The sequence below is a fragment of the Haliotis rubra genome, unplaced genomic scaffold, assembly GCF_003918875.1.
Source record: "Haliotis rubra isolate DU_JTF1 unplaced genomic scaffold, ASM391887v1 Scf229, whole genome shotgun sequence".
NCBI classification, from domain to species: Eukaryota; Metazoa; Mollusca; class Gastropoda; order Lepetellida; family Haliotidae; genus Haliotis; species Haliotis rubra.
Window position 1 is genome coordinate 83,708 of NW_025766325.1, and position 19,694 is coordinate 103,401.

Genomic DNA, 19,694 nt, shown 5'->3' on the forward strand with positions numbered 1-19,694 from the left:
CCATGAGTGTAATGGATAACTTTGATCCGTGAGAGGGAGATGTGAGAGGGAGATGTGAGGAGATTAGGTTCCCTCGCGCCCCATTAAGGTAATGGGGACTTTGATCTGTGAGAGGGGAGATGTGAGGAGATTATGTTCCCTGCGCCCCATGAGTGTAATGGATAACTTTGATCTGTGAGAGGGGAGATGCGAGGAGATTAGGGTTCCCAGCCCCATGAGTGTAATGGATAACTTTGATCTGTGAGAGGGGAGATGCTGAGGAGATTAGGTTCCCTGCCCCATGAGTGTAATGGATAACTTTGATCTGTGAGAGGGAGATGTGAGGAGATTAGGTTCCCTGCTCCATGAGTGTAATGGATAACTTTGATCTGTTGGAGGGGAGATGTGAGGAGATTAGGTTCCCGGCACCCCATGAGTGTAATGGATAACTTTGATCTGTGAGAGGGGAGATGAGGAGATTAGGTTCCCTGCCCCATGAGTGTAATGGATAACTTTGATCTGTGAGAGGGAGATGTGAGGAGATTAGGTTCCCTGTGCCCCATGTGTGTAATGGATAACTTTGATCTGTGAGAGGGGAGATGTGAGGAGATTAGGTTCCCTGCCCATGAGTGTAATGGATAACTTTGATCTGTGAGAGGGGAGATGTGAGGAGATTATGTTCCCTGCTCCCCATGAGTGTAATGAATAACTTTGATCTGTGAGAGGGAGATGCGAGGAGATTAGGGTTCCCAAGCCCCATGAGTGTAATGGATAACTTTGATCTGTGAGAGGGGAGATGCACGAGGAGATTAGGTTCCCAAGCCCCATGAGTGTAATGGATAACTTTGATCTGTGAGAGGGGAGATGCGAGGAGATTAGGTTCCCTGCTCCCCCATGAGTGTAATGGATAACTTTGATCTGTGAGAGGAGATGATGCAGGGAGATTAGGTTCCCTAAGCCCCATGAGTGTAATGGATAACTTTGATCTGTGAGAGGGAGATGCAGAGGAGATTAGGTTCCCTGCTCCATGAGTGTAATGGATAACTTTGATCTGTGAGAGGGGAGATGCGAGGAGATTAGGTTCCCTGCTAGCCCCATGAGTGTAATGGATAACTTTGATCTGTGAGAGGGGAGATGCGAGGAGATTAGGTTCCCTGCGCCCCATGAGTGTAATGGATAACTTTGATCTGTGAGAGGGGAGATGTGAGGAGATTAGGTTCCCTGTGCCCCATGTGTGTAATGGATAACTTTGATCTGTGAGAGGGGAGATGTGAGGAGATTAGGTTCCTGCGCCCCATGAGTGTAATGGATAACTTTGATCTGTGAGAGGGGAGATGTGAGGAGATTATGTTCCCTATGCCCCCATGAGTGTAATGAATAACTTTGATCTGTGAGAGGGGAGATGTGAGGAGATTAGGTTCCCTGCTATGAGTGTAATGGATAACTTTGATCTGTGAGAGGGGAGATGTGAGGAGATTAGGTTCCCTGTGCCCCATGTGTGTAATGGATAACTTTGATCTGTGAGAGGGGAGATGTGAGGAGATTAGGTTCCTGCGCCCCATGAGTGTAATGGATAACTTTGATCTGTGAGAGGGGAGATGTGAGGAGATTATGTTCCCTGCGCCCCATGAGTGTAATGAATAACTTTGATCTGTGAGAGGGGAGATGCGAGGAGATTAGGTTCCCTGCGCCCCATGAGTGTAATGGATAACTTTGATCTGTGAGAGGGGAGATGCGAGGAGATTAGGTTCCCTGCGCCCCATGAGTGTAATGGATAACTTTGATCTGTTGGAGGGGAGATGTGAGGAGATTAGGTTCCCTGTGCCCCATGTGTGTAATGGATAACTTTGATCTGTGAGAGGGGAGATGAGAGATTAGGTTCCTGCCCCATGAGTGTAATGGATAACTTTGATCTGTGAGAGGGGAGATGTGAGGAGATTATGTTCCCTGCTCCCCATGAGTGTAATGAATAACTTTGATCTGTGAGAGGGGAGATGAGGAGATTAGGTTCCCTGCTCCCCATGAGTGTAATGGATAACTTTGATCTGTGAGAGGGGAGATGCAGGAGATTAGGTTCCCTGCCCCATGAGTGTAATGGATAACTTTGATCTGTGAGAGGGGAGATGTGAGGAGATTAGGTTCCTGCGCCCCATGAGTGTAATGGATAACTTTGATCTGTGAGAGGGGAGATGTGAGGAGATTAGGTTCCCTGCGCCCCATGAGTGTAATGGATAACTTTGATCTGTGAGAGGGGAGATGTGAGGAGATTATGTTCCCTGCCCCATGAGTGTAATGAATAACTTTGATCTGTGAGAGGGGAGATGCAGGAGATTAGGTTCCCTGCCCCATGAGTGTAATGGATAACTTTGATCTGTGAGAGGGGAGATGCGAGGAGATTAGGTTCCCTGCGCCCCATGAGTGTAATGGATAACTTTGATCTGTGAGAGGGGAGATGTGAGGAGATTAGGTTCCCTGTGCCCCATGTGTGTAATGGATAACTTTGATCTGTGAGAGGGGAGAAGTGAGGAGATTAGGTTCCTGCGCCCCATGAGTGTAATGGATAACTTTGATCTGTGAGAGGGGAGATGTGAGGAGATTATGTTCCCTGCGCCCCATGAGTGTAATGAATAACTTTGATCTGTGAGAGGGAGATGCGAGGAGATTATGTTCCCTGCTCCCATGAGTGTAATGAATAACTTTGATCTGTGAGAGGGGAGATGCTGAGGAGATTAGGTTCCCTGCGCCCCATGAGTGTAATGGATAACTTTGATCTGTGAGAGGGGAGATGCGAGGAGATTAGGTTCCCTGCGCCCCATGAGTGTAATGGATAACTTTGATCTGTGAGAGGGGAGATGCGAGGAGATTAGGTTCCCTGCACCCCATGAGTGTAATGGATAACTTTGATCTGTGAGAGGGGAGATGCGAGGAGATTAGGTTCCCTGCGCCCCATGAGTGTAATGGATAACTTTGATCTGTGAGAGGGGAGATGCGAGGAGATTAGGTTCCCTGCGCCCCATGAGTGTAATGGATAACTTTGATCTGTGAGAGGGGAGATGTGAGGAGATTATATTCCCTGCACAACATGAGTGTAATGGAGGACTTTGATCTGTTGGAATGGAGATGTGAGGAGATTAGGTGCCCTGCACCCCATGTGTGTAATGGATAACTTTGATCTGTGAGAGGGGAGATGTGAGGAGATTAAGTTCCCTGCACCCCATGAGCGTAATGGAGGACTTTCATCTGTTGGAATGGAGATGTGAGGAGATTAGGTTCCCTGCGCCCGTTGAGTGTAATCGAGGACTTTGATCTGTGAGAGGGGAGATGTGAGGAGATTAGGTGCCCTGCACAACATGAGCGTAATGGAGGACTTTGATCTGTGAGCGGGGAGATGTGAGGAGATTAGGTTCCCTCCACCGCATGAGTGTAATGGATAACTTTGATCTGTTGGAGGGGAGATTTGAGGAGATGAGGTTCCCTGCGCAACATGAGCGTAATGGAGGACTTTGATCTGTTGGAATGGAGATGTGAGGAGATTACGTGCCCTGCGCCCGTTGAGTGTAATGGAGGACTTTGATCCGTGAGAGGGGAGATGTGAGGAGATGAGGTGCCCTGCGCAACATGAGCGTAATGGAGGACTTTGATCTGTGAGCGGGGAGATGTGAAGATATTAGGTTCCCTCCACCCCATGAGTGTAATGGGGGACTTTGATCTTTTGGAATGGAGATATGAGGAGATTAGGTTCCCTGCACCCCATTAGCGTAATTGGGGACTTTGATCTGTGAGAGGGGAGATGTGAGGAGATTAGGTGCCCTGCGCCCCATGAGTGTAATGGATAACTTTGATCTGTTAGAGAGGGGATATGTGAGGAGATTAAGTTCCCGGCACCCCTTGAGTGTAATGGATAACATTGATCTGTGAGAGCGAGATTTGAGGAGATTAGGTTCCCTGCCCCATGAGTGTAATGGATAACTTTGATCCGTGAGAGGGAGATGTGAGAGGGAGATGTGAGGACATTAGGTTCCCTGGTCCCATTAAGGTAATGGGGACTTTGATCTGTGAGAGGGAGATGTGAGGAGATTATGTTCCCTGCCCCATGAGTGTAATGGATAACTTTGATCTGTGAGAGGGAGATGCAGGAGATTAGGTTCCCAGCACCCATGAGTGTAATGGATAACTTTGATCTGTGAGAGGGAGATGCGAGGAGATTAGGTTCCCCGCGCCCCATGAGTGTAATGGATAACTTTGATCTGTGAGAGGGGAGATGTGAGGAGATTAGGTTCCCTGCGCCCCATGAGTGTAATGGATAACTTTGATCTGTTGGAGGGGAGATGTGAGGAGATTAGGTTCCCGGCACCCCATGAGTGTAATGGATAACTTTGATCTGTGAGAGGGGAGATGCGAGGAGATTAGGTTCCCTGCGCCCCATGAGTGTAATGGATAACTTTGATCTGTGAGAGGGGAGATGCGAGGAGATTAGGTTCCCTGCGCCCCATGAGTGTAATGGATAACTTTGATCTGTGAGAGGGGAGATGTGAGGAGATTAGGTTCCCTGTGCCCCATGTGTGTAATGGAGGACTTTCATCTGTTGGAATGGAGATGTGAGGAGATTAGGTTCCCTGCACCCGTTGAGTGTAATCGAGGACTTTGATCTGTGAGAGGGGAGATGTGAGGAGATTAGGTGCCCTGCACAACATGAGCGTAATGGAGGACTTTGATCTGTGAGCGGGGAGATGTGAGGAGATTAGGTTCCCTCCACCGCATGAGTGTAATGGATAACTTTGATCTGTTGGAGGGGAGATTTGAGGAGATGAGGTTCCCTGCGCAACATGAGCGTAATGGAGGACTTTGATCTGTTGGAATGGAGATGTGAGGAGATTACGTGCCCTGCGCCCGTTGAGTGTAATGGAGGACTTTGATCCGTGAGAGGGGAGATGTGAGGAGATGAGGTGCCCTGCGCAACATGAGCGTAATGGAGGACTTTGATCTGTGAGCGGGGAGATGTGAAGATATTAGGTTCCCTCCACCCCATGAGTGTAATGGGGGACTTTGATCTTTTGGAATGGAGATATGAGGAGATTAGGTTCCCTGCACCCCATTAGCGTAATTGGGGACTTTGATCTGTGAGAGGGGAGATGTGAGGAGATTAGGTGCCCTGCGCCCCATGAGTGTAATGGATAACTTTGATCTGTTAGAGAGGGGATATGTGAGGAGATTAAGTTCCCGGCACCCCTTGAGTGTAATGGATAACATTGATCTGTGAGAGCGGAGATTTGAGGAGATTAGGTTCCCTGCGCCCCATGAGTGTAATGGATAACTTTGATCCGTGAGAGGGGAGATGTGAGAGGGGAGATGTGAGGAGATTAGGTTCCCCTGCGTCCCCATTAAGGTAATGGGGACTTTGATCTGTGAGAGGGGAGATGTGAGGAGATTATGTTCCCTGCTCCATGAGTGTAATGGATAACTTTGATCTGTGAGAGGGGAGATGCAGGAGATTAGGTTCCCAGCCCCATGAGTGTAATGGATAACTTTGATCTGTGAGAGGGGAGATGCGAGGAGATTAGGTTCCCTGCGCCCCATGAGTGTAATGGATAACTTTGATCTGTGAGAGGGAGATGTGAGGAGATTAGGTTCCCTGCGCCCCATGAGTGTAATGGATAACTTTGATCTGTTGGAGGGGAGATGTGAGGAGATTAGGTTCCCGGCACCCCATGAGTGTAATGGATAACTTTGATCTGTGAGAGGGGAGATGCGAGGAGATTAGGTTCCCTGCGCCCCATGAGTGTAATGGATAACTTTGATCTGTGAGAGGGGAGATGCGAGGAGATTAGGTTCCCTGCGCCCCATGAGTGTAATGGATAACTTTGATCTGTGAGAGGGGAGATGTGAGGAGATTAGGTTCCCTGTGCCCCATGTGTGTAATGGATAACTTTGATCTGTGAGAGGGGAGATGTGAGGAGATTAGGTTCCTGCTCCCATGAGTGTAATGGATAACTTTGATCTGTGAGAGGGAGATGTGAGGAGATTATGTTCCCTGCCCCATGAGTGTAATGAATAACTTTGATCTGTGAGAGGGAGATGCGAGGAGATTAGGTTCCCTGCCCCCATGAGTGTAATGGATAACTTTGATCTGTGAGAGGGGAGATGAGAGGAGATTAGGTTCCCAGCCCCATGAGTGTAATGGATAACTTTGATCTGTGAGAGGGAGATGCGAGGAGATTAGGTTCCCTGCCCCCATGAGTGTAATGGATAACTTTGATCTGTGAGAGGGGAGATGTGAGGAGATTAGGTTCCCTGCGCCCCATGAGTGTAATGGATAACTTTGATCTGTGAGAGGGGAGATGCGAGGAGATTAGGTTCCCTAAGCCCCATGAGTGTAATGGATAACTTTGATCTGTGAGAGGGAGATGCGAGGAGATTAGGTTCCCTAAGCCCCATGAGTGTAATGGATAACTTTGATCTGTGAGAGGGGAGATGCTGAGAGATTAGGTTCCCTGCCCCATGAGTGTAATGGATAACTTTGATCTGTGAGAGGGGAGATGTGAGGAGATTAGGTTCCCTGTGCCCCATGTGTGTAATGGATAACTTTGATCTATGAGAGGGGAGATGTGAGGAGATTAGGTTCCTGCGCCCCATGAGTGTAATGGATAACTTTGATCTGTGAGAGGGGAGATGTGAGGAGATTATGTTCCCTGCGCCCCATGAGTGTAATGAATAACTTTGATCTGTGAGAGGGGAGATGCGAGGAGATTAGGTTCCCTTCGCCCCATGAGTGTAATGGATAACTTTGATCTGTGAGAGGGAGATGTGAGGAGATTAGGTTCCCTGTGCCCCATGTGTGTAATGGATAACTTTGATCTGTGAGAGGGGAGATGTGAGGAGATTAGGTTCCCTGCTTCCATGAGTGTAATGGATAACTTTGATCTGTGAGAGGGGAGATGTGAGGAGATTATGTTCCCTGCGCCCCATGAGTGTAATGAATAACTTTGATCTGTGAGAGGGGAGATGCGAGGGAGATTAGGTTCCCTAAGCCCCATGAGTGTAATGGATAACTTTGATCTGTGAGAGGGGAGATGCGAGAGATTAGGGTTCCCTGCCTCCATGAGTGTAATGGATAACTTTGATCTGTTGGAGGGGAGATGTGAGGAGATTAGGTTCCCTGTGCCCCATGTGTGTAATGGATAACTTTGATCTGTGAGAGGGGAGATGTGAGGAGATTAGGTTCCTGCCCCATGAGTGTAATGGATAACTTTGATCTGTGAGAGGGGGAGATGTGAGGAGATTATGTTCCCTGCTACCCCCATGAGTGTAATGAATAACTTTGATCTGTGAGAGGGAGATGCTCAGGAGATTAGGTTCCCTAAGCCCCATGAGTGTAATGGATAACTTTGATCTGTGAGAGGGGAGATCTGAGGAGATTAGGTTCCCTGCTACCCCATGAGTGTAATGGATAACTTTGATCTGTGAGAGGGAGATGTGAGGAGATTAGGTTCCCTGTGCCCCATGTGTGTAATGGATAACTTTGATCTGTGAGAGGGAGATGTGAGGAGATTAGGTTCCTAAGCCCCATGAGTGTAATGGATAACTTTGATCTGTGAGAGGGGAGATGTGAGGAGATTATGTTCCCTAAGCCCCATGAGTGTAATGAATAACTTTGATCTGTGAGAGGAGATGATGCGAGGAGATTAGGTTCCCTGCCCCATGAGTGTAATGGATAACTTTGATCTGTGAGAGGGGAGATGCGAGGAGATTAGGTTCCTATGCCCCATGAGTGTAATGGATAACTTTGATCTGTGAGAGGGGAGATGCGAGGGAGATTAGGTTCCCTGCACCCCATGAGTGTAATGGATAACTTTGATCTGTGAGAGGGGAGATGCGAGGAGATTAGGTTCCCTGCTCCCATGAGTGTAATGGATAACTTTGATCTGTGAGAGGGAGATGCGAGGAGATTAGGTTCCCTGCTCCCCATGAGTGTAATGGATAACTTTGATCTGTGAGAGGGAGATGTGAGGAGATTAAGTTCCCTGCACCCCATGGCGTAATGGAGGACTTTCATCTGTTGGAATGGAGATGTGAGGAGATTAGGTTCCCTAAGCCCGTTGAGTGTAATCGAGGACTTTGATCTGTGAGAGGGAGATGTGAGGAGATTAGGTGCCCTGCACAACATGAGCGTAATGGAGGACTTTGATCTGTGAGCGGGGAGATGTGAGGAGATTAGGTTCCCTCCACACATGAGTGTAATGGATAACTTTGATCTGTTGTAGGGGAGATTTGAGGAGATGAGGTTCCCTGCTTAACATGAGCGTAATGGAGGACTTTGATCTGTTGGAATGGAGATGTGAGGAGTGATTACGTGCCCTGCGCCCGTTGAGTGTAATGGAGGACTTTGATCCGTGAGAGGGAGAGATGTGAGGAGATGAGCCCTGCCCCAACAACATGAGCGTAATGGAGGACTTTGATCTGTGAGCGGGGAGATGTGAAGATATTAGGTTCCCTCCACCCCATGAGTGTAATGGGGGACTTTGATCTTTTGGAATGGAGATATGAGGAGATTAGGTTCCCTGCACCCCATTAGCGTAATTGGGGACTTTGATCTGTGAGAGGGGAGATGTGAGGAGATTAGGTGCCCTGCGCCCCATGAGTGTAATGGATAACTTTGATCTGTTAGAGAGGGGATATGTGAGGAGATTAAGTTCCCGGCACCCCTTGAGTGTAATGGATAACATTGATCTGTGAGAGCGGAGATTTGAGGAGATTAGGTTCCCTGCGCTCCATGAGTGTAATGGATAACTTTGATCCGTGAGAGGGGAGATGTGAGAGGGGAGATGTGAGGAGATTAGGTTCCCTGCGTCCCATTAAGGTAATGGGGGACTTTGATCTGTGAGAGGGGAGATGTGAGGAGATTATGTTCCCTGCGCCCCATGAGTGTAATGGATAACTTTGATCTGTGAGAGGGGAGATGCGAGGAGATTAGGTTCCCCGCGCCCCATGAGTGTAATGGATAACTTTGATCTGTGAGAGGGGAGATGCGAGGAGATTAGGTTCCCTGCGCCCATGAGTGTAATGGATAACTTTGATCTGTGAGAGGGGAGATGTGAGGAGATTAGGTTCCCTGCGCCCCATGAGTGTAATGGATAACTTTGATCTGTTGGAGGGGAGATGTGAGGAGATTGGGTTCCCCGCACCCCATGAGTGTAATGGATAACTTTGATCTGTGAGAGGGAGATGCGAGGAGATTAGGTTCCCTGCTCCCATGAGTGTAATGGATAACTTTGATCTGTGAGAGGGGAGATGTGAGGAGATTAGGTTCCCTGAGCCCCATGAGTGTAATGGATAACTTTGATCTGTGAGAGGGGAGATGTGAGGAGATTAGGTTCCCTGTGCCCCATGTGTGTAATGGATAACTTTGATCTGTGAGAGGGGAGATGTGAGGAGATTAGGTTCCCAAGCCCCCATGAGTGTAATGGATAACTTTGATCTGTGAGAGGGGAGATGTGAGGAGATTATGTTCCCTGCGCCCCATGAGTGTAATGAATAACTTTGATCTGTGAGAGGGGAGATGTGAGGAGATTAGGTTCCCTGCGCCCCATGAGTGTAATGGATAACTTTGATCTGTGAGAGGGGAGATGTGAGGAGATTAGGTTCCCTGTGCCCCATGTGTGTAATGGATAACTTTGATCTGTGAGAGGGAGATGTGAGGAGATTAGGTTCCTGCCCCCCATGAGTGTAATGGATAACTTTGATCTGTGAGAGGGAGATGTGAGGAGATTATGTTCCCTGCCCCCATGAGTGTAATGAATAACTTTGATCTGTGAGAGGGAGATGAGGAGATTAGGGTTCCTCTGCCCCATGAGTGTAATGGATAACTTTGATCTGTGAGAGGGAGATGCGAGGGAGATTAGGTTCCCTAAGCCCCATGAGTGTAATGGATAACTTTGATCTGTTGGAGGGGAGATGTGAGGAGATTAGGTTCCCTGTGCCCCATGTGTGTAATGGATAACTTTGATCTGTGAGAGGGGAGATGTGAGGAGATTAGGTTCCTGCCCCATGAGTGTAATGGATAACTTTGATCTGTGAGAGGGGAGATGTGAGGAGATTATGTTCCCTGCGCCCCATGAGTGTAATGAATAACTTTGATCTGTGAGAGGGAGAGATGAGAGGAGATTAGGTTCCCTGCGCCCCATGAGTGTAATGGATAACTTTGATCTGTGAGAGGGGAGATGCGAGGAGATTAGGTTCCCTGCGCCCCATGAGTGTAATGGATAACTTTGATCTGTGAGAGGGGAGATGTGAGGAGATTAGGTTCCCTGTGCCCCATGTGTGTAATGGATAACTTTGATCTGTGAGAGGGGAGATGTGAGGAGATTAGGTTCCTGCGCCCCATGAGTGTAATGGATAACTTTGATCTGTGAGAGGGGAGATGTGAGGAGATTATGTTCCTAAGCCCATGAGTGTAATGAATAACTTTGATCTGTGAGAGGGAGATGTGAGGAGATTATGTTCCCTGCCCCATGAGTGTAATGAATAACTTTGATCTGTGAGAGGGAGATGCTTGAGAGATTAGGTTCCCTAAGCCCCATGAGTGTAATGGATAACTTTGATCTGTGAGAGGGGAGATGTGAGGAGATTAGGTTCCCTGCGCCCCATGAGTGTAATGGATAACTTTGATCTGTGAGAGGGGAGATGTGAGGAGATTAGGTTCCCTGCGCCCCATGAGTGTAATGGATAACTTTGATCTGTGAGAGGGGAGATGCGAGGAGATTAGGTTCCCTGCGCCCCATGAGTGTAATGGATAACTTTGATCTGTGAGAGGGGAGATGTGAGGAGATTAGGTTCCCTGCGCCCCATGAGTGTAATGGATAACTTTGATCTGTGAGAGGGGAGATGTGAGGAGATTAGGTTCCCTGCACCCCTTGAGTGTAATGGATAACATTGATCTGTTGGAGTGGAGATGTGAGGAGATTAGGTGCCCTGCGTCCCATGAGTGTAATGGATATATTATGATAAGGGTCTTGGGTCCAAGTGATGGTTCCGGTGAAACACCTTATCTAACTGGCGTGCTGGTCTGCTTGGGGGAATTAACTCAGCAAAATAGTCCGAAGTCACAAGAAGCTAATCACAATTTTATTTACAAGAACGGAGTAACATGGGGTGGCCACAGAGAGTCGGTACAACCCTCTGGGCTGAGGGCTAGAGCTGACCTTTGTTGGGAGTCTAAACCCTACTGATGGACAAATGAAGTTAGAGACTTTTTATCTACAATTAAAACAATAAAGAGATTATGATTGGTTGACTGATACAAAAATGGGTGTAACCTACATTAGCCTATCAAATACAGAATATACAAATGGGGTGTGTCCTTCAATGACCAGACAGGGCAATTACTTAACTCGTACTCCTTCACTGTCCTCATCCACTCTCTAGATGTGAGCATACTAAGTATATATACAGTTTTTGACAACAATGGACAGGCGATGACTCAACAATTGACAGATAGAAAAACAATAGCACTTCCTTGACCAGTTGATGTGATGTCAGACACGGCCAAGGGGGATTACCAATGAAGGTTATAACTGTCTTATACAATAATTAATGGTCTGACAACTCAATTTACAATGCGGTAGTGATAAGGATGTACAGTAGTGATTAAAACTACAGGTTAGCGTCATATATATATATTACAATAAAGTCTCACATGTCTTGAGTACATAGTTTTGGACTTTTTAAATATTCTGACGATGGCTGTCCTGAATTAGTCCCTATAACAGATAACTTTGATCTGTGAGAGGGGAGATGTGAGGGGAGATGTGAAGAGATTAGGTTCCCAGCACACTTTTTCACATGTCAATCCTCTCTTTTCACAATCTGCATTTTTTTGTGTCTTTTTGTTTCCCAACAAATAGTAATGATTCAAAAAGGCTATATTTGTTATAAATGCTGCTTGTTTCTGTATTCCAGAATCAAACAAATATCAATAAATAAATTTTTGCATCTTTTGATTTCCCCACACCTTAGAGTTCAATAAATACGAATGTTTCAAAAAGGCTATATTTGTTATAAATGTTGCTTGTCTCTGTATTCCAGATTCAAGAAATAATGCAGAGGTTTGTATGTTCTCAATTCCCTCTTCAACATGCTAAAACATCTGTCAAGTATCTCTCAAGTAGGGCACTTTTCTATATACGCACCTAAATATTTGACATAATCATAATTCGTACACATAATCATGAAGAGTATTTTGCCATTGCGAGGGATATTGATGACTTTGTCTTCTTGTTTGATACTGGTATCTGTCTAGTAGGGCACCTGCTCAATACACACATCACTTTGGTTTGATACTGGTATCTGTCTAGTGGTTGCTACTGAAAGAAACATCAGATAATATTTATTTTTCCTTATCCTGACTCATGTATTATTGCTTGTCTCCTTCCTTCCGCGAACGTTAGTGGAACACTTGTATCTCCTTTTTGAAGCCCCCTTCAAAAAAGCAGACGTAAAATCACTACTGCCTCCCTCTTCGTTTTGGCAGGAAACGGCACCACCCGTCTTCCCACTCCTCACTCTCTCCTTCGCCCTAGTGGACGGTTGGGAGAGCACCTGGGTCTCCAACACGGCACTATATCCTTTTCTAACTTAGTTATTACCCTATAAGTTACCTTTATAAGGTTTCAGGGAGTATCCTTCTACAATATGGTTTGAAATTTATTAGCAAATTTGACTGTTTATTCATGGTTTCACGTGAGTGTTCAGTTTGTTTACATTTCATGAAAGCCTGTTTTCGTTGTAGGTTTAGGTTCTCTGCTGAAGACCCGCATTTGTTGTGCCCCAGTTGCACAACAACATGTACTTCCAGCTCTCGCTGTAAATTATGTCAGCAATTAACAAAAATTGAATTTAATAATTATTATTCTCTGTACTTAGGCGTGCTAAGGATAAATCCAGGCGACTTTTGTGAGTCATGGCTAAACCGGCTGAGTCCCTAAAGAGCTGTCTATCGTTATCAGACGACATACTTCCATCCAGTGACCTGCCGGAAGCGTCCTCAGAAGATGGACGTGGGATGAGGTCTGCCATTACGTCGAAGAAAAGGTCTTCTAAGTCGGACAACTCCACAACCCATATGAAGAAAAAGAGGCCATCTTCGTCGCAGAAGAAGCCTTACACCCCTAAGGCTTCAACCAGCTCTACTGGGAGTTCATCACAGACTACGCGGACTTTTTCTGCTGAAATCGTCCCGATAGAAGAAAGAGGCTTATATGATGAGCCGTTGATACTCATCCCAGAGATGCTGCATAAGAAAAGGACGCAGGCCTCAGCAACGGTAACGTCAGCAACCCTCTCTACGCAGTCCGAGTTACCTTCTACACTGACAGCAGAGATCAATGAGGCACAGTGATCCCTGGGCCATATCGCTACCTTCTCAGATGCGACATCACTACAGTCGTCGCAGACATTCAACCCCGGGGCCTTCATGCAGCAATTCTCTGAACAAATGATAGAAATGATGGAGAAGCGCTTCGCGCAGGAAAGAACCTCACATGATGGACAGCCAGGCGGCTCTCATGCCCAAGTCATCAACCTCAGAGAGGATCCAGTGCTGCACGAAGGACCCCACACTGATGATACATCTGAGAGGCCTACCAGAGGATCTAGCTCTAGGTCTAAGAGCAGACCTACACTGCATGACGTCAGCAAACCTGCGCGAAGGAAGGGACATTCATCCAACCAAAATAGGTCGTCATCTGATGATGAAGCTAATGAAGAGCATTCGCGCAGGCTACCTACATCACAGAGAGGCTTACACCTCCAAGAAGATACTGAGAGACGTCTCAGGACTCAGACCCTCAACAAAAATCTCTCACCTGCGCGAAGGTCGTCAGATAGATCATCAAGAATGTCACCATCACCTTGCAGGTCGTCACGGGATTCACCACATAGGAATATACTGCCTTCGCGAAGGCAACCCCGGACACGTAGACGCTCCCCTCCACGCAGGTCGCCATACAGATCTCTTCTTAGAACTACACATAGTTCTACGTACGCATCTCAACACAGATTGCCACGCAGATCTCCATGCAGGGAGGATACTCAACGATCATATCCAACTGGACATGATACAGAGGATGATGGCGGAATCATATTTTCGGACTCAGAAATAAAATATTGGATGGCTAATGGACTGGACCTAGCGTCACCTGCTAAAGATAAGAATGAAGCATTCACGTGCCTAATGAAGGACGATGATGTAGACACAATCACCCTACCTCCAATTGACCCGGTCCCGGACGTACCTGAGGACCGTGACGCAGCCTTCAGGAAGGCAACAAAGTTCCAGTCTCCAAATATCCCACAGTTCAACGCATAAAGCCACAACACTCTCAGATGCGTCACTACAGCTGCAGTCGTCGCAGACCTTCAACACGGGTATTTTTATGCAGCAAATGATGGACCTAATGGACGGTTCGCGCAAGCCTAAAGGACGAAGCTGTGGGAGGTAATCGGCATGAAGAAATGTGTGAAGGATCACACACTTGACAGTCATGCTCTGCAGTTTCGACGATTAATATAGACGTCTTTGGACCATCCCACTTCACCCTCAGACCTTGACACAGGCTACCCACTTCACAGAGAAAGAAACCTACACCTCCTAGAAGGTTTAGAGAGACGTCTTGGCACTCAGACCCTCAACAAAACCTCTCACCTGCGTGAAGGTCGTCTGAATTATCATCAAGGGCGTCAACAACACCTCCCAGGTCGTCACGGGATTCACCACTTAGAAATATATTGCCTTCAGGAAGGCTATCCCGGCCTAGAAGACGCTCACCTCCACGCAGGTTGCCATACAGATCTCCTCTTAGAACTACACGTAGTTCATCATACTCATCTCGGACGTACCAGAGGACCTGGACGCAGCCTTCAGGGTGGCAACTAATTTCCAGTCTCCTAATATCCCACAGTTCAACGCAAAGAAGTTCTCACTACATAACATGGATCCCTTTATGAAGGCACAAGAAATAGATGAGAACTATAAAATCATCAACGACTCCCGGACCAAATCTTACAAGATTGATGACAAAAAGCTGGCACAGATAGACACTATGACCAGAAGGATGTTCTTCGGACTTAACAGATCCAGGGCAATTAATGAAATGCTCATCTCCAAGTTCAGAAACTCTACTGCAGAGGAAGACCGGATGATTTATTGTGCCCTACTAACGCAGAAAAAGGATCACCAATTTATGTCAGAGCATTTATCATACATATCAGCAGCATTGTCGCTCGCCAGAAGACAAGGACTATTGTCTTCATGTAATTGGAGTGAACGCGTCACTAAGACTCTGTACAGAGCTCCATGGTCTACAACATCCATCTTCGCAGGGGAGATTGACGAGGTTGCCAAGGAAGTCACAAAGGAATCCAGGGAAGTCATGATGATTAAGTCCATTGATACACTAGCCAGTGTCATCAGGCAGACGTCCCAACGCTACTCTGGCAAATCTAAATTTGCAGGCATCCAGAAAGCAAGAGAAAAGAAAATGGGAACCTCCAAAGGAGGAAAGGATTCTTTTCGTCGCCCATCCAGTAAGAGGACGATCCGGACGAGGCAGGGCACCCAGAGGTGCCAGAGGCTTTAGACGATGAAGGACGGATTCAGAACGACTGGAGTCTTCCACCCCCAGCTCGCAAGCTCTACTCTCTCCGTGGCCACTCCGACAGTGGCAGAGCCTGTTGGGTCTCCTCAGGTCAGCACAGGATATGACGCGCAGAGGGAGATTACAACTACGCCCACTACAGGTCTTCGTAATTGCACATCTGGACGATCCGGACCCCTTTGGACTCCCGGACAGACTAAAATCATATCTACTATGGTGGACTCAGAGATCGAATGTTTGCGGAGGCACCTACTTAGCAGAGCCGGAGTGCAAGACGCATCTCTATGTGGACGCATCTCTCCAAGGATGGGGAGCACACCTCGAAGTGTCAGCTGGGAAATGGACATTACAAGAGAAAGATCTGCACATCAACATGCTAGAAATGAAAGCAGTGATAAACGCCATACTCCACTGGACCAGCATTTTAAAGAATGCTCATCTAACAGTGGCGTTCTACATAAGCAAACAAGGGTCAACAAGGTCGGCGAACCTCCTGAACCTGTGCTTTCACAACAGACAATCTGAACATCCACATAAAAGCATGCCACATTCCAGGAGCCAAGAATGTGATAGCAGACGCACTATCTCGTCCAACTCAGCTATCCCCAACAGAATGAATGCTCCATCCAGAAATCTTTAAACAGATCATACAAGAGGAGCGCCACTAATGGACTTGTTTGCCACAAGATTCAGCAATCAACTGGTAACATTCGTCTCTCCAATACCAGATCCACGAGCATGGGCAACAGATGCTCTAAGCATCTCTTGGGAAGGACTAAATGCTTACGTGTTCCTCGCCACTGAGGACGTCTCTGGCATTCACCATTTCGTCCCACTTGTTGTAGCACAACAATTGACAGTTCCACAGAGGCACTGAGACAGTCTCGCCCTTTTATCACATGACTTGCAAAAGCCAACACTCAGGAGAGTAACAGCTTTAGAGTCCATATGCACGTCTAAGACAGACAAGCATAAGTGATAAGACCCAGTACTTGTAAGGATGTACTCGTACATAAGAAGGGTCGCTTCTCCACTTGATGCTTGCATCAAGAGATGGAGTTGCTAAAATCCACATAAAAATGTTAACAGAAGCAAGGACCAAAAGTTAACAATTGTGGTCCCCCCGTCAGAGAAAGCTGGAAGTAAAGGGTTACAGCAGCAGCAGAGCCTAGCAGTAAAAGAAGTGCTACCAGGAAGTTCCCATAGGGGGGGGTATGCAAGACGTAAATCACCAAATTGGAATCCAGAAGTGGCTTGACTCACCACCAAATTTGTAGGATTCTACAAGCAATAATACATGACTCAGGATAAGGAAAAATATGTAATTTTCTGAGTAAAATTGATATTTTATACTCATGAGGTAAGCCCTCCCAACCTCCCCGCTAGGCACTTTGGATTTCCCAGAAAATCTAAGTGTCTAGCTTGCAATTCGGAGAGAGTGAGGAGTGGAAAGACGGGTGGCGCCGTTTTCCCGCCAAAACGGAGGGAGGCAACTCATGGTGAGTAGTGATTTTACGTCTGCTTTCTTGAAGGGGGGCTTCAAAAAGGAGATACAAGTGTTCCACTAATGTTCGCGGAAGGAAGAAGACAAGCAATAATACATGAGTCAGGATAAGTATAAAATTTCAATTTTACTCAGAAAATTACATTATCTAACTCAAAAGATTTGTTTGTTTCGTTTGTTTGCTGTTAACACCACAATCAACTGTAAATAATTGAGTCTGGACCAGAGAATCCAGTGATCAATATCATAAGCATTGATTTACGCAATGGGGATAAAATGACATGTGTTAACCAAGTTAGTGAGCCTGAACCCCTGATCCCAGAATACATTTTCTGGGCCTCAAAGTTCTTCGTATCTAGTCATACACTGTACATATTTCATTTTGTAGAGGCTGAATGGCAATAACGTTTATTTATTGTTTAATTTCAGTGCCATAAATTTCTCTGTTGTAGACGAACAAGCTGTTTGTGAATTATATACCTCATGAAGCCACTGCCGATGAACTGAAGCAGCACTTCTCCATGTGGGGGAAAATCACCTTTTGCAGCTTTGAAGGAAAAGATAAGAAGTGAGCATCTCTTCTCCCAACCTCTTTAACCCCCCTACCCCTTAACACATACACATACACACCACCCTCCACACACACACACACCATCTCTGTAGTCTGATTGATAGAGTGTGGAAAAATTCAATTCAAAACTGGTTCATACATTAAGATATTAAACAATGTTTTTTTCTTGTTACCCTGCCTGGAACTTTCAGGGGATAGGACAAGTACTGCTAGGAGTTGTATGCTGTGTCTGTCTGGTGTCAAACCCACATATGACACCGCATGAGCACACATGTCTGCCATGTAATTTTCTGCATCACCACAAATTTTTATAATCTTATATCTCACTGTGCATTTCTCCATTTTGGATGAGTGACTGGAAACACTGTGAGATCTGTTTCCAGCTTCAGAAAAACACCACACCCGAACACCTGAGCTGTATTGACTTGTTGTGAGTTGTGTTCTCTTCATGGGTGCCTGTCTCTGATTATCATTAATATCACAACCAGGCTACAATATAATTTTTCCCCCTACTAATCTTACCTATAGTTACTTCCCTTATAATTATCAGCTAAGCCTTGATCTGTAGACATGTTATATTCTGCCTTTCAGTCCTTGATTCAGAAACTCTGTTCAAAGCAGTGTAAAACCCAGCTAACTCTTGTTACAGCAACAGTCGCTACGGCTTTGTTTGCTACCAAGAACTAGAAGATGCTCTGAAAGCAATGATAATGCCACACACACTGAAACACAAGAAGATTTTTGTAAGTGTGGCAGAGAAGACGAACACACAAGTGAGTACATGAAGCCTCTTTATGGTTTTGTTTGTTTGTTGTTTTATGCAACAGTCAGCAATATTTCAGCTATATGGCAGCAGTCTGCAAATGACTGAGTCTGGACCAGACAATCCAGTGATCAACATCATGAGCATCCATCTACGATATTCTACACAACCGATCAATGATGACATGTATCGGCCAAATCAGCGACCCTGACCAACTGATCCTGTTAAATGTCTTTTATGACCAGCATGTTTGGTTGCATCCTCGATAATCTCCTGGGTATACATTACGATCACTCTCCACTATACCCTGGATGCATCCATGCCTTGGTCCCATAATTGTATTACCTCCCTTTGCTGGCTCCGCATTCTCACAGTAGCCAATCAGCTAAGCCGCCGTTACATCTTTGTCAACAAAGATAGCAGTCGCAGTCGCAAAGGTTTGTTTGCAGTGCTGAGGTGCCTCTTTCAAGTTATTTCAGTTGTGGGTTCAGCTTTTTTTTTGTTCTAATATCTTTGTCTTCTAATGACACATCATCTGTTTTTTATTTTCAGTTGCTGGAAGCTTCCAAAGGTAGGTTATTTGCTCTATATCTCGAATATTTGGATTGCCATTGATATGACATTAAATACATTAGAAACCCTCTATATAGTTTTTAAAGCACCAACATGTGTTTCTTGTTTTTCATACTACAGGCTAAACACTGATGGTTCATGCAGAAAACTCACGTGTGTTTAGCTTGCAGGCCATGGTGATACAGAGAGCTCCTGTGTCTGGCTTGTAGGTCATGGTGATACAGAGAGCTCCTGTGTCTGGCTTGCAGGCCATTGTGATACAGAGAGCTCATGTGTGTCTGGCTTACAGGCCATTGTAATACAGAGAGCTCCTGTGTCTGGCATGCAGGCCATGGTGATACAGAGAGCTCCTGTGTTTGGCTTGCAGGCCATGGTGATACAGAGAGCTCCTGTGTTTGGCTTGCAGGCCATGGTGATACAGAGAGCTCCTGTGTTTGGCATGCAGGTCATGGTGATACAGAGAGCTCCTGTGTCTTGCATGGTGATAAGGAGAACTCCTGTGTGTCTGGCTTGCAGGATGTGGCAATACAGAGAGCTCCTGTGTGTTTGGCTTGCAGGTGATACAGAGAGCTGATGTGTTCCTGGCTTGCAGGCCATGGTAATACAGAGAACTGCTGTGTTCCTGGCTTGCAGACCATGGAAATACAGTGAGCT

The 19,694-nt window shown here is 46.3% G+C and overlaps 1 protein-coding gene across 1 annotated transcript in view; it reads left to right on the forward strand.

Moving 5' to 3' along the window:
- Positions 1 to 19,694, forward strand: part of LOC124277861 — a 68,873-nt gene that overhangs the window by 36,040 nt on the left and 13,139 nt on the right. Inside the window, exons 11-14 of the mRNA XM_046713575.1 lie at positions 12,061 to 12,080; positions 17,586 to 17,701; positions 18,354 to 18,477; positions 19,020 to 19,038. Of these exons, the coding sequence (XP_046569531.1) occupies positions 12,061 to 12,080; positions 17,586 to 17,701; positions 18,354 to 18,477; positions 19,020 to 19,038 (279 nt within the window). The remainder of the gene's footprint in view (positions 1 to 12,060; positions 12,081 to 17,585; positions 17,702 to 18,353; positions 18,478 to 19,019; positions 19,039 to 19,694) is intronic.